General features: G+C 41.3%; 1 protein-coding gene across 2 annotated transcripts in view; it reads right to left on the minus strand.

Moving 5' to 3' along the window:
* pappaa (pregnancy-associated plasma protein A, pappalysin 1a) overlaps window positions 1-12,360 on the minus strand; it is an 88,463-nt gene that overhangs the window by 16,449 nt on the left and 59,654 nt on the right. Inside the window, exons 15-20 of one of the 2 annotated variants that reach the window (XM_020081832.2) lie at window positions 5,842-6,025; window positions 5,403-5,604; window positions 5,088-5,322; window positions 4,270-4,417; window positions 3,831-3,946; window positions 727-798 (exon numbers count right to left, since the gene is read on the minus strand). In XM_020081832.2, the coding sequence (XP_019937391.1) occupies window positions 727-798; window positions 3,831-3,946; window positions 4,270-4,417; window positions 5,088-5,322; window positions 5,403-5,604; window positions 5,842-6,025 (957 nt within the window). The remainder of the gene's footprint in view (window positions 1-726; window positions 799-3,830; window positions 3,947-4,269; window positions 4,418-5,087; window positions 5,323-5,402; window positions 5,605-5,841; window positions 6,026-12,360) is intronic. The other variant, XM_069513212.1, reaches the window with a different exon arrangement.

The raw sequence follows: 12,360 nt of genomic DNA on the forward strand, positions 1-12,360 counted from the left end.
CAATAAGTTGATTTATTGGGTTGGCCCCACCCTCCACATTGGTTAATTATCAGGATATCCACTTGGCCTAAACTGATCAGACAATGTCGATCTGGAGGAAAGACAATTTTAGCACGTGATCACAGCTGTACAGGTTTTCCTAATGGGTAATAAATCAGTCAAATTATGTCACATTACAGCAAGTTAGTCGAGCTTCGCTGAATTTTGAATAATCAGGTGAACAGCTCTTTGTGCAGCAGTGTTGGCGAGGCTTCAGGTCCTGCAACTGGTCTTTAGTTGCCGTGGCTCCATTGCTCAAAAGCTGCAATCAGCACAGGCCAAGCACAGACCATTGACCATGCACTAGAGCAATTCAATGAGCCACATCACCTTATATAGCAACAGCATTTAAAGTGGCGAACAGACCATCTGTGCATCACATGTAGGTGTGTCCTCTGGATTTTTTAATTCTAAATAACCTGCAGGAAAAAAACTTGGAACTGAATTCTTAGCTCTCCCTGAAACTATGCTAGATCTCTAACTCCAGATATTCGTACCCATTTTTCTGAGTGATTCATTTGTAAAGCATCAGCCAATCCACTGGCCACAGTGAGTAAATCTTTTTGCATCCACGCTTTTTGAATTTAAGATCAAGAAGGGTGGAAGAATTTAAGTATTAAAGTTGTGTGTGACGGATGAGATTACACAAACACAAAGAAGACAATATAAATCAGTTTGAGTGCTTACCTCACATCCTTTGATACAGTGAAGCAACTCTGGGTGTGGATACCACTTCATTCCCATTGTACAGACTATGCTCTGCAAAATGAGACAAAATGAGGTGGAGTTAATGAAATGAACACTGACTCTTTCAAAATCCTTTTTCCCTTACATGCAGTTTTGAATAGTTTTGCCTTCTTCTATATACCTGCATTTCAGCTCACATAACCCTAACAAGAATCGCTGGACACATTCTAGCCACACACGCACACACCTAAGAAGGTGAGATAGAAGTTCTGAACAGGGCTCATGAGCTACACATGGTCACTTTCATTGGGAAGCCTTCTTTGATTTACACTGACCTTTCTCCACCTCTGAGAAAAGCTGTATAAATTGATTTTGACAAGATATAACTTGATAAAAAATGTGTTTGGATACCTAAGTCGTTGCCCCAGGTGGGCAAAGAGTTGAGAGCTAGGAGAGAGAGAGAGAGAGAGAGATAGAAAGATGAAGGTAAGGAGCTCCGTGCTCTCAAATATCTTTGCAGAATGTGTGGAATCCCATCCTGTTCTCCTACTGCGCTTTTCATTGTAACGCAACAGAAAGCATTTGTGCTCAGGGGAAGGAAGCAGCACTGTGAAGAAATGTGCTCATATGGGCAAATACTATGTAGGTACATGATAATGCATTCTGTAAGATGACTTTGCATGTATCTCCGAGCTCTATGACCACTTCTTCTAAAAGGGTGTAGGGGTAGGTCTATATATATATTTGAGTCTACTTTAGCGAGGGTGCAGCAAGGTTTTGTTTACAGCATAATTGCATCTCCAGACTTGGATTGTAGTGTGCATGATCAAATGTGCCAAGGGACTGGCTGACCTCAGATGGTTCCTCTCTCAGACCCCCTGTGTCCAAATATCTCACAAATTTGCCTTTATTGCTGCAAACTAAGGTATTTTTCATTTCAGTGCAGTCAGCAAATCAATGCAAAAAAAAAAAAGAAGAAAAAAAGATAGGGTTGAAGGTAGAGAGAGAGAACAACATAGCATCCAAGGACAACATAGAGGTGCAGAAGTAACAGCAAGATGCTATGAATGTGCTGTGTGTGTGCACGTGTGTTCAGTAGTGAGGGCCATGACGGCTGGATAGAGGATCATGTGCATTATTTTGTCGCGGAGATGAAACTTTTTGCAACTACTCTACTTTTCATTCTCTTTCTACTGTTCTGCTATGATGATGTCACCCAGAAACTCCTTCTCTTCCCCTCCTCATTTTCTCTCTCTCTCTCACTCTTTTTTTTCTCTCCTCTCCCTCTCCCAGCAAGGCCGTAAATCATGATAATCCATGATTGTGGCCTGGCTTCACCCCTCACTACGCATGGGATCCTCACCCTCTGAAGCCTCCCCGGGGCGCTGATACCACATAAAAATAGATCCCTATCTCAGCGCCGCCACAGATGAAGTTTTGTCATATAGAAAATGACAAATTCTGCAGTGAGCCCAAAAGGGTAATTTTGCTGATAAAGGGGGGGGGGGGGGGGTGCCAGGGGGTGCAGAATCATTAGATTGAAAAAAACGAAGAGGAGGTGTAGGTAGAAAAAGCACAAGAGAATTCTAAGTGGGTCACTCTAAGAAGTGAAATACAACTAGTTTAAAGGCAATAAATCAACATCACTTATAAAGGTGGGCAACATTAACCTCCAACTCAGCAAAGTAGAACTAGAAAGTGCACATCAGGTCATGCTTTCTCTATAAGATACAGTATGAAGAATCCCATCCTAGAGGGGAAGTTAGAAGTGTATTACGACGTGTACTAAATCCACTCCTGCTCAGACTACAGCTGTCATGAATGAACTCTTTTCCATCACGACAACATTCTCCCATTCTTGTTTCTGCATATCATTATGTTATCTTCTTGATACATATCAGCCATCTGTTCTGCTCAGCCTTTAGACATTCATTGCAGTTCTTGTTGCATCTATTTTGTGGTTGGTAGCACATTCAATTTGGTCTTTAAAATTAGTCTAAATACAAATTTTATGTCCTAAAAATTACTGCATTTACAAGAAAAGCTGCATTAGCAGAGGGCACATGCTACAAACCCTCTCCTGCCTCCTCAGCCCTCTGGAACGCTGACCCCACTCGCCATCCTCTCTTCTCCGACTTCTTTCATGCTACAATAACCCCAATAGCATTGCCTCGGGTCTCGAATTGCAACTGAGCACAAATCTTATCAATTTCACAAATCCATGAAAAACAGATCATTCCGTTGCCACGTGGCCCCCAACCCGCCCCTCTCCCAGCATCCACCACAAAAAAGCTGCTGACTCAGGGTGACTGAAACAAAAACAAAAAGGAGTTGTAGGGGGGGGGGAGGGAAAAAAATACTGTGAAAAATACAATGTGTTCCCTTTTCTTCTTCTCTGGTTACAAAACTTGATGCGATTTTGGTGCTGAGCTGATGAAAAATTGCACGTCGTGGCATAATCAAGTTAAGGGGGGGGGGGGGGGGGGGGGGGGGGGGGGGGGTGTCAGAGGAATAGGTGTAGTTCAGTACTTTGTACCTTCTACAAACACACACCCTATTCCCCCTCACCTCTTGTGTGATTGACATGGTGACCACCATCATCTTAACCTTTAACCTTCATGTTTTCCTGTCTGCCAGTGGGCTTCAAAAGGTTGATTTCAGAAAATTACAGTTTTACATCCAATTACAAATTTGGATTTGTGTGTGTGTGTTGCTTTTCACCACCTTTAAATTACAAAAATCTGATTCTTATATAATCATATAAATGTTACGATTAATTTTGTGTCAGTGCACAAGCCATCCATCCCAAAGATGCTTTTCAGCGTATTATCATTGTCAAGTAGTTCACTGAAATGTACCACATTCCACGGGATGCAAAAGGTCAGCGGCATGTTTCCACTCTTCGAATCAAAAATAGAAATTACAAATGTTTGAAGGGTTGCCATGCTGCTATAACAAACATTGGCATGGCACCGGGCACAAAAAGACCCAGGATGTAGACAGTATACGTGAAATTCTGTACAGGAGAGATGTGGATCGCAGAACTTTGTGAAGTGCGTCTGTCAGCACTGTGAGGCCGACACAAACACACTTGCAAAACGCACCTTGACTTTGTGTGGGTTCCTCCAGTGCTCTTTGAGCACGCTGTCGACCGTCATGTTGCTAGGGAGGATCACCACGTCGTTGTTACTCTCTCGGCAGCTCAGCTCACACTCCTCACCTGAGTGAACGTGTGACAAAGAAGGAGACGAGAGCAATAAAAGTACAGCTGAGTCAAACACATTTCTCAGGACATGTCCATACCTGTCTCCTCCATTCGTTTTCAAATTAATACATTATTTATGTAACTGTGGTTCAGACATTTTGTCCCCTTTCATTAAAAACACTTGACTGTAAACAGTGCAAAGTGAAAAGGAATGAGTGATGTGAACAATGAAGAATAAGAGCAGACTCAACAAAAGCTGTGTGTAACACAAACAATAAAACATCAACAGTAATAAAACTTAATTGTCATTACATAACAGTAAGGTTGTGTGTACACACCTATGCCGTGTCCTCGCTTGCATGAGTACTGAAGGCTATAATGGAGGTTTTGAGGTAAAGAACATTGGCCTTTGCTGTGTGGGCACAGGCGGAACGACCCTGTCCAGTTCCCATCCTTCCTACAGCGGATTACATTGGATGCTGCTCCCTGAAAATAACATATTGATAGACAAACAATTACACACACACACACAAACTGACACACAAACACTGGCAGGCCAAGGACACTGAGATGGCATCCCGTTGCAAACAGGGGAAATACAATCCAATTTATATCAGGCATCTAACCCACAACGCCTGAAAGGCAGAACAGATTAAAAGGTGTATACATTTCAAAAGTCTGTGGGAGCAGGACTATTCTGCAAATCAATAGCAATCTAATTAGCATGGCGTCAAATTGAGTAGGGCTGAGGGAGACAGGGAGAGAAACAGACAGAGAGAGACGAGTCTTCAGACAGTGAGGGCAGTGTCAGAAGAATCAAATATAACGAGAGTGTATTTGTGTAAAAATAGATTTTTACTTATTGATTCCTTAATTTTTTATCTTATCTTTAGCTATCATATGTATATTTTATGGTATGTGACAGATAAATGTTTAATAATAATATGTCTGATATGATTTAAACAAACACTATTGATTCTGCATTGTGGATGGTCTTGGAGCTAAATTTCTCAATTTTTTTTTTAATGGATTAAATTCATAAGGAATACGAAAAAGAGAGAAAAAGAGAGAAAGTCTGCTTTTTATACACATGAGAAAAAGAGGACAAATACAAAGGTAAAGCAAGAATAGAAAGAGAGGAAAGAGATGGACAGACCTGCTTGCATGGACCGTGTAGCAGCCTCACCGTATGGGCAGAGCCTCCTGTGGCGGCGATAGCGCTATTACCGGCAGGGTCAGTGCAGTTGAGTCTGCAGACACTGTCGAAGTGGAAGCCATCGGTGCAGTGATAAGATCCGTGGAAGATCGGAGGCGGGGGGTCACAAGTAACGGGCTCGCACGCCCCCTCTAGCCAGCTGCCGTCCTCGGTGCACTGACGCTTAAATGCACGCCTGAAGGGGAAGAACCGTAATTCAGCCCCTAACTTCAACTGGGAACATTCTGATGGTGGAACAACGAAATCTTTCTTTACCTCTTAGGTTTGTTGGTGACGTGGTAGCCTGGCTTGCACTTGTACTTGCAGAGGGTGCCCACTTTGAGGCCTGTCTCATTGCAGCGCTTGGTTTGCAGCACAGCGTTCGGTACAGGAGGGGGGGCTGGGCAGCGGAGCTCACAGAGGGCCTCCGGGAAGGACCACAGACCGTCCTCTAGGCAGGTAAGAGTGTTGTTTGTTCCTGAGAGGAATAAGAGCAAAGGGGGCACGTGAAAATAAAACATACAATGCCGCTTGGTCGGCAAATTTGAAACGGATAATTAAAAGAATAAAAAAACTGAATATAAAACATAGAATATGAAATCCGTTTTGTAATGTAAAGAGTATATATTGAGTGCATGTTCAAACTGAAAGACCATGCTCTTGGATAAAGCCCCCCCCACACACAAACACGTGCACGCTCCAATGTGCATCTCACCTACAAGCTGGGCAGGTTCTCTACACTTAAAGGTGATCCTCTTGCCATAGGTTGTGCCCTCGGGGAAGTCGAAATGGGCTGGATGAACGTGATATTTGTCAGGCACGCCACAGTCCACTGGCTCACATGAGACCTGTTTGTTCCACTTCCCATTTGCACAGGTTATAGTCACTGAAGAGTCCGACTGGAAAATAACAGCAGATATTAAGTGAGTGACAGACAGAGACAGATAAATGGATTCTGAATCAAGCTGTAAACATAATGCATTGATATAAGCATCCATCCTCACACAGGACAGATTAATCTCTCACACATAGATGTTTACCCTAAAAAATGAGGATTCAGCACACACTCGGACAAGTGTGTAATCAGCGTGGAACCTAACCAAGCTTGGCTTACTGTGTGTCTGAAAGCCTCACAGGCTACACAGCAGCTCAAGTAACTGCTGATGGCAAGTGTAAGGTCGAGTCATGGCACTCAGACAGCTGATATCTAACAACTGCTCAATCCCAACTAATACAAAACAGATTTGGAGAAACACAGAAATACAGGGAATCTTGTGCAGCTGGAATACCACTCATTGAGGATTTGTCCTCTTTTCTGTGTAGTCATGATACTAAGACGTGGAAATATTCATGGGTGAGTGGACATGTTGGACATGTTATACCCAACCTAAAATTATTGCTATAAGGTAATGCCACATTACGCAGTTTTGCTGTTGGGTGGGAAACAAAGGAAATGGGGTGAAAAGAAACAACTTTATAAAACTTTACAGTTCACATTGAGGTAGCTCATGTCCTGTGCCTCTCTGCTTTGTGATTGACAGCAGTTACTCTTCAGTGGCCTGACGACAGAAATTGTTTTACCGATCTTAAGATATCACGTTCAACATGCTTCATGAAGTTCATGTTTAATCCAAAAGTGAAATAATTCCCTTGTTCTGGAGATTTTGCATTCACAAGCAAAAAAGCGTGCTTTGTGAGGTCACAATGACCTTGACCTATTACCACCAAATTCTATTCAGGTCATCTTTGGGTCCAATTGAATATTTGTACCAATTTTGCAGATATTCCCTCAAGCCGATTTTAAGAAATCACGCCCAAGAAAAACAGACACATAATTTGTGACCCTGACCTTTGGCTAAAATCAAGTGAGTAAATCCTCAAAGTGAATATTTGTACTGAATATGATGAATGCATTCTTGAATGGACGCTCATTATAGGTCTGGTCTTCCATATATGGAGTCTGCTTCCTCTTCACTCCCCCTCTGATCTCCGCTCACTTTACAGTTTAACAATAAACACCAGCACTGATCACAAGTTATTAGGACACACAGAACTGGTGTTTACTTTGTGTTTGTTTGATTTGCTCCAGAGTTTATGAGACACATGTTTAGACACAAGACGCAACACGAGACGTAGCGTGACGTGCAGTCAGGACATCAGGGTTAAAGTGACCGGAACGAGTCATGATCCGTCATCATCGATTAATAAAAACATACATGTGATTATCAGTGTGTGAGAAGAAGGTTAGAGACGAGCAGACACACACACAAACTCCTGCAGACAGAGGAGAAGTTCTTCCCACAGATTATGAAGCAATGCAGTGATTTACTTGATTGTTGCAGAAGAAGCAACGCCTCATTTATCCAAGAACATAAATATGTATTCAGCAGGTTTTAATAGAGATGATTAAACGATGTCAGTTTCACAGTTATTCAATGCATTAGTAAATCAAATTATATCTGTCAATGTACTATTTTTATTCAAATATACTGAGTTGAATATACTATGCATTTAGTTAAAAGCCAGGCCTTCATCATTTGTGTGTACTATGGTCTGAGACATATTGATGACATTTGTGCATCAAACATTCGTATGCACAGTCTAAGCACAGATTTGTGCGTACGCACTGTTTGTGAATGACGCCCATTGCTGCTAGCCACTGGCTGTCGCCTTACATATTCGAGTCTACAAAGCACGTCCTGTGTGATTGGGTCCTTACATGTTGTTGGAATGTGGGAGGAAACTGGAGTAGCCAGAGGAAATCCACACATGGAGAGAACATGCAAAAATCCTCCCAGACAAGGCCAGGAGTCAAACCCACCAGTGGCATCACCACTCTAATATGACTAATGAAGACAAGCTCAAGTCTATGGCATGATATAAGACTTAATATGACAGTTTAACATTCCTTTATTTCCCATTATGGCTCTATTACAGAGAATAAGCCTCCGTTAGAAACAGCAGCCATTCAGGTTAGTGCTGAAGGAGGTACGACCTGGCCAGAGATTAGACTGAGATCTGCCAGGGCTGTATTCATATTTCGTATACATTTTGTGTGTGTTGATATGTAACCATTGAAACACATTGATGAGAAGATAAACTTTTAATATAGCATTTAGAGGAGACATATTATTATTATACATATAATTATTATCCACCCTCTGTCTAAAACACTTGATTTTAGGGGGCCATCAAAGTAACTGCTAAGATTACATTATGCAAGTGTGGGCATCATAATGTCACATGACTTCACAGCTATGTGGAAGTATCAGTGGGACACAGACGAGGTGTTACTGCACACTTTGGGCTCTTTAACTTTGCAGAACTTTTAAATTCCCCACAAAAAAAAAACATATAACACAGTAGATGAAAGAAAAGCATCAAATGTCTCCTTTAAGGACACAACATTAGTTGGCATTCACTTTTCTAACTTTAATCTCATGTTATTTCACTTGCTGTATGAACTCTGCTTTTCCTATTTAATTTTGTTATTATCATAACATGAATTCCTAAAAAGAAGAAAAAAAGCAAAATGACAATTTCTTGTTCTTGGCTTTTCTTCCAGCAGAAAAAAAGAACCCGATCTGAGGTTCAATTCCGATTAGAAATAGCTCTGATTCCTGTAAATTATTTGGTCCGTGCTATGATGTGTGATATTTGAGATGAGACTCTAATGGGAAGCCACTGCATCATAACCTCAACTGTTTTCATTCTCATCCATTAAACAGCAACATGTCACACGAGGGGAATGCTTACATTGAAAGCCAAGAAATCTCACAACAAAAGCATGTGAGAGCTCAATCATTTCTGTCTTTTCCCAAAAAAAGGGGGAAACCTGTGTTTTCACCCTGAAACACATTCAACTCTTCCTGTTTCAGTTCACTTTAATTACCCAAATATTTTTTTTTTCCCAAGAGTGGCCAATTTTAAGGCCACACAAGCAGAAGTCAGTTAGCATTACATATCTATGGCTTCATAAAAGTCTCTCCCTCCTCTTTCTATCTTTCATCTTCTTCTCATTATGTGATACTGCATAACAGTATCAGGTTCCCTCAAAATAAATAAGCTCCTTTCATATTTGGAAATCCAACAAAGTAACATATGCATCGCATGCGAGCGCCTGCAGAAAAATAACTGTGTTGTAGAGTTGAATGAGTCAGGCACGACGAGAGGCTGTGAACAATGTCTGAATGGAAGAAATGTGGAAAGATCAATTTGGTGTTAATATGCCGACTGTAAATATGCGTGTAGAAGGAATGTTAAATAAGTTAGTTTCACATTTTTCCCAATCTGAAAATGGTGCATCCCTATACAAATACTTTTTACTTTTACGGACATGTGCCATGAGCCATTTTAATCAACGCACCCCCAAGTGTGTAGGTGCATATAGGATCGTGTGCCTTTGTGCATTATCACATGTGTGAATGTGTGGGAATTTTCCTTCCTTTAAAAAATTTACAGCTGACTATTTTTCTTCTAGTAGCTACTTTAACAACCTTTGGCTACTCTGCCTAATTCGAGCCAGGCGGACAAATGAACCGACAGACTGACGGTCTCTTCCATCAACTGAGGGGTTTGCCTCAGCTCAGATGGCACATATACGCATAAAGCACATACAAAATATACAGCAGTACAGTTTAGAACTGTACAGTAAGCCATACATTGATAGGAAGATTTATTGCTGTAATACTGAGGAATTAAGTATAATTTATTATTGTCTACTCCTCATGGAAAAAGCTCTTTTGGGTCTGTTTTGGAGGAAAAGAATTTGCTTTGCTTAGAAAAAGAGAGGTTTTATTTTGCCGAGAATATATTTGCTGGCAAGAATGTGTTCGGAGCAGGAACATGCGGCGCGGTGATACTGAGAATCTAACAGTACTCAGAAGCATGTTTCTACGCAGATACAATTCGGGGAGGGTTTTTAATTTATTTTTCCTTTTTAAATGATAACCACATTTGCTTGAACAGAGTGAAATTCTAACCTGCTTGTGTTACAAATCACCATGTGAGAGTTTTTCGTTTTCAGGGGCAGAATTATAAAAGTGTGAATGCAAATTTATGAAAATGTACACATGCTTTCTATCAGCAGACACGGAGCGCCGCGGTCGACCGTAAAGGTTGTTGTACCGCTCTTCACTGCAGAGCAACGCGCTAACATTTGCATTCACATGCTCGTCCAGAGAATCAAACCCTAACTCAGCATCCACTAAGTCAGCAACTTGAGGAGCAACAGGATGAAAATGTTTCAGAGCTCCTGTGTGTGTGCTCTAAAAAAAAACAGGATTACAATTCACAGCATTCACCCAAGTTTGGCTTATAGGCTTAAAAGGGTGAAGACCAGGGCAGGTGTTATCTGCTGCATGTGGCACCTTCATGACACAATAGGCTTGATGCCCCTCCATAACCCCTCTGCTCACGGGGTGAGGAGGTAGAAAGAAGCTTTCACAAATAGCCCGATCTGGTCTGAAAAACAATATTTGGTATTAAATACTCTCAACTAAATAACAAGTTTAAAGTTTTAAAAAAATATATCTCTCAAACAGCTGCATGCGTCATCAGGACTAATCAATAGTTTGATCAGATTTCATTTGCATTAATTAGCATCCTTGCAACATCAGAAACAACCTTGTCCTCTGGTTCTGATTTGCATTCTGCTCAACTCTGACTGGTGTTGACAAGTATTTGACATTTACCAAATGAAATCAGTGATGAAAACACCAATCTCTAATGTTCTTCCAATATCTATACCGTGTATCCTTTTGAGGGTCGCCGGGGGGGCTGGAGCCAATCCCAGCTGAGCCAGCGTTTGAAACCAGGACATGAAGCATCATGTGTATTTGTTTTGTGTCTTGGATTTTATTGTACTGCTTTCATGGTACAATGAAAAAAGCCTTTCTATTATATTCTATCCTATTCTATTTGCTATTAGCCATATGACCACATGATGGTCAGCACTTTCCTGAATATGGACCAGACACACAGTCTGTGCAGCTTTCTACTTCCTGTCTGGGCAGTTGAGAATGTCAGCCAGGGATGTGTTCCTTAAGTTTATTTAAATTGAAACTTTACTTACAAAATCATTCATAATTAATAACCATAATGATAATTGTCCTTTGCATTAGACTCATAGCAGCAGAGCAGCTCTTCCTGACCGACGCCAGCTCTCAGGCTTGTTAAAGGTCAAAGGAAGCTAATGCTAATAAAGTGCCCAACTTGCATCTCCCCCAGAAAAACCATGAATCGATGAGGACATCCACATCTACCATGATGGATGAAATGAAACGTGGAATCAGAGTTTGAAAGTTTCTCAATGGGCAAACGCACAGAAAGAGAGATTGAGGAACCAGCGTTTCAGTGTCCACAGAACATGCACATAAAATCCTGTCTCCGGCCTTTCAGTGCCAGCACTCAGTGTTTCCTCACCGCTTCCCAGAGAGAGACAGAGAGATAGAAAAAACAGGCGGCAATAAAACAGATATATACAAGCAAGTGAGGGAAAAGCAGATTTGTTCTGAAGATACCGCTGCAGCCTCGGAGAAGGTGGCGTTCCTAGAACCACTTTGACATCACCGAAAACAAAAATGTAATTGGCTAATGAAAGGAGACAAGATCGTGCTTCACGCTGCACTTTTCAACCTTGGTGTGGAGGTTGGTGACTTTGTGTGGCTGCAAAAAGAACAAAATAAATATATCAAGTATTGCGTGTCGTAACTTCTTAAAATTTTTGGTGAGAAACTTTTGATGAAGGAGAGATGCAGATCCCTATGCTGTTGACCTTTTGATTTATACAGCACTTTTCCTTTATTAGATTTTTCCTATAATGTGTTTTTTTCCATATCTGTATTGTCCTATTTGTTCACTTCTGTCCTGCAGTCACAGTTTAATCATCACAGAGTAAAAGCATAGTGTCGTCTACCACCAGATTCTGTAGTTGGCAACAAAACCAGCTTCAGGGTGGTGCGTTCTACTCTCAGCATAAAGAAAAGTTGATGTTAGAACAACAGTTCCGACCTCCACTGCCCCTGGAGGGATATGCAACCAGTGAAATATTTTTCCAGAGAATCATTTCATTTGTCGGAGATAAAAGACTTGACTTTGGACCAACATGCTAGTAAAAGAAAAGCACTCCTGGTATGGTAATTATAACCATAACTCAGTCTGCACAGCGAGTTTGCATCATCATCATCATCATCTGTTTAACCAGTGGTGCATTGTCTGAGCACGGTGATTTACT

This window comes from Paralichthys olivaceus, chromosome 18 (assembly GCF_024713975.1).
Source record: "Paralichthys olivaceus isolate ysfri-2021 chromosome 18, ASM2471397v2, whole genome shotgun sequence".
Lineage (NCBI taxonomy): Eukaryota > Metazoa > Chordata > Actinopteri > Pleuronectiformes > Paralichthyidae > Paralichthys > Paralichthys olivaceus.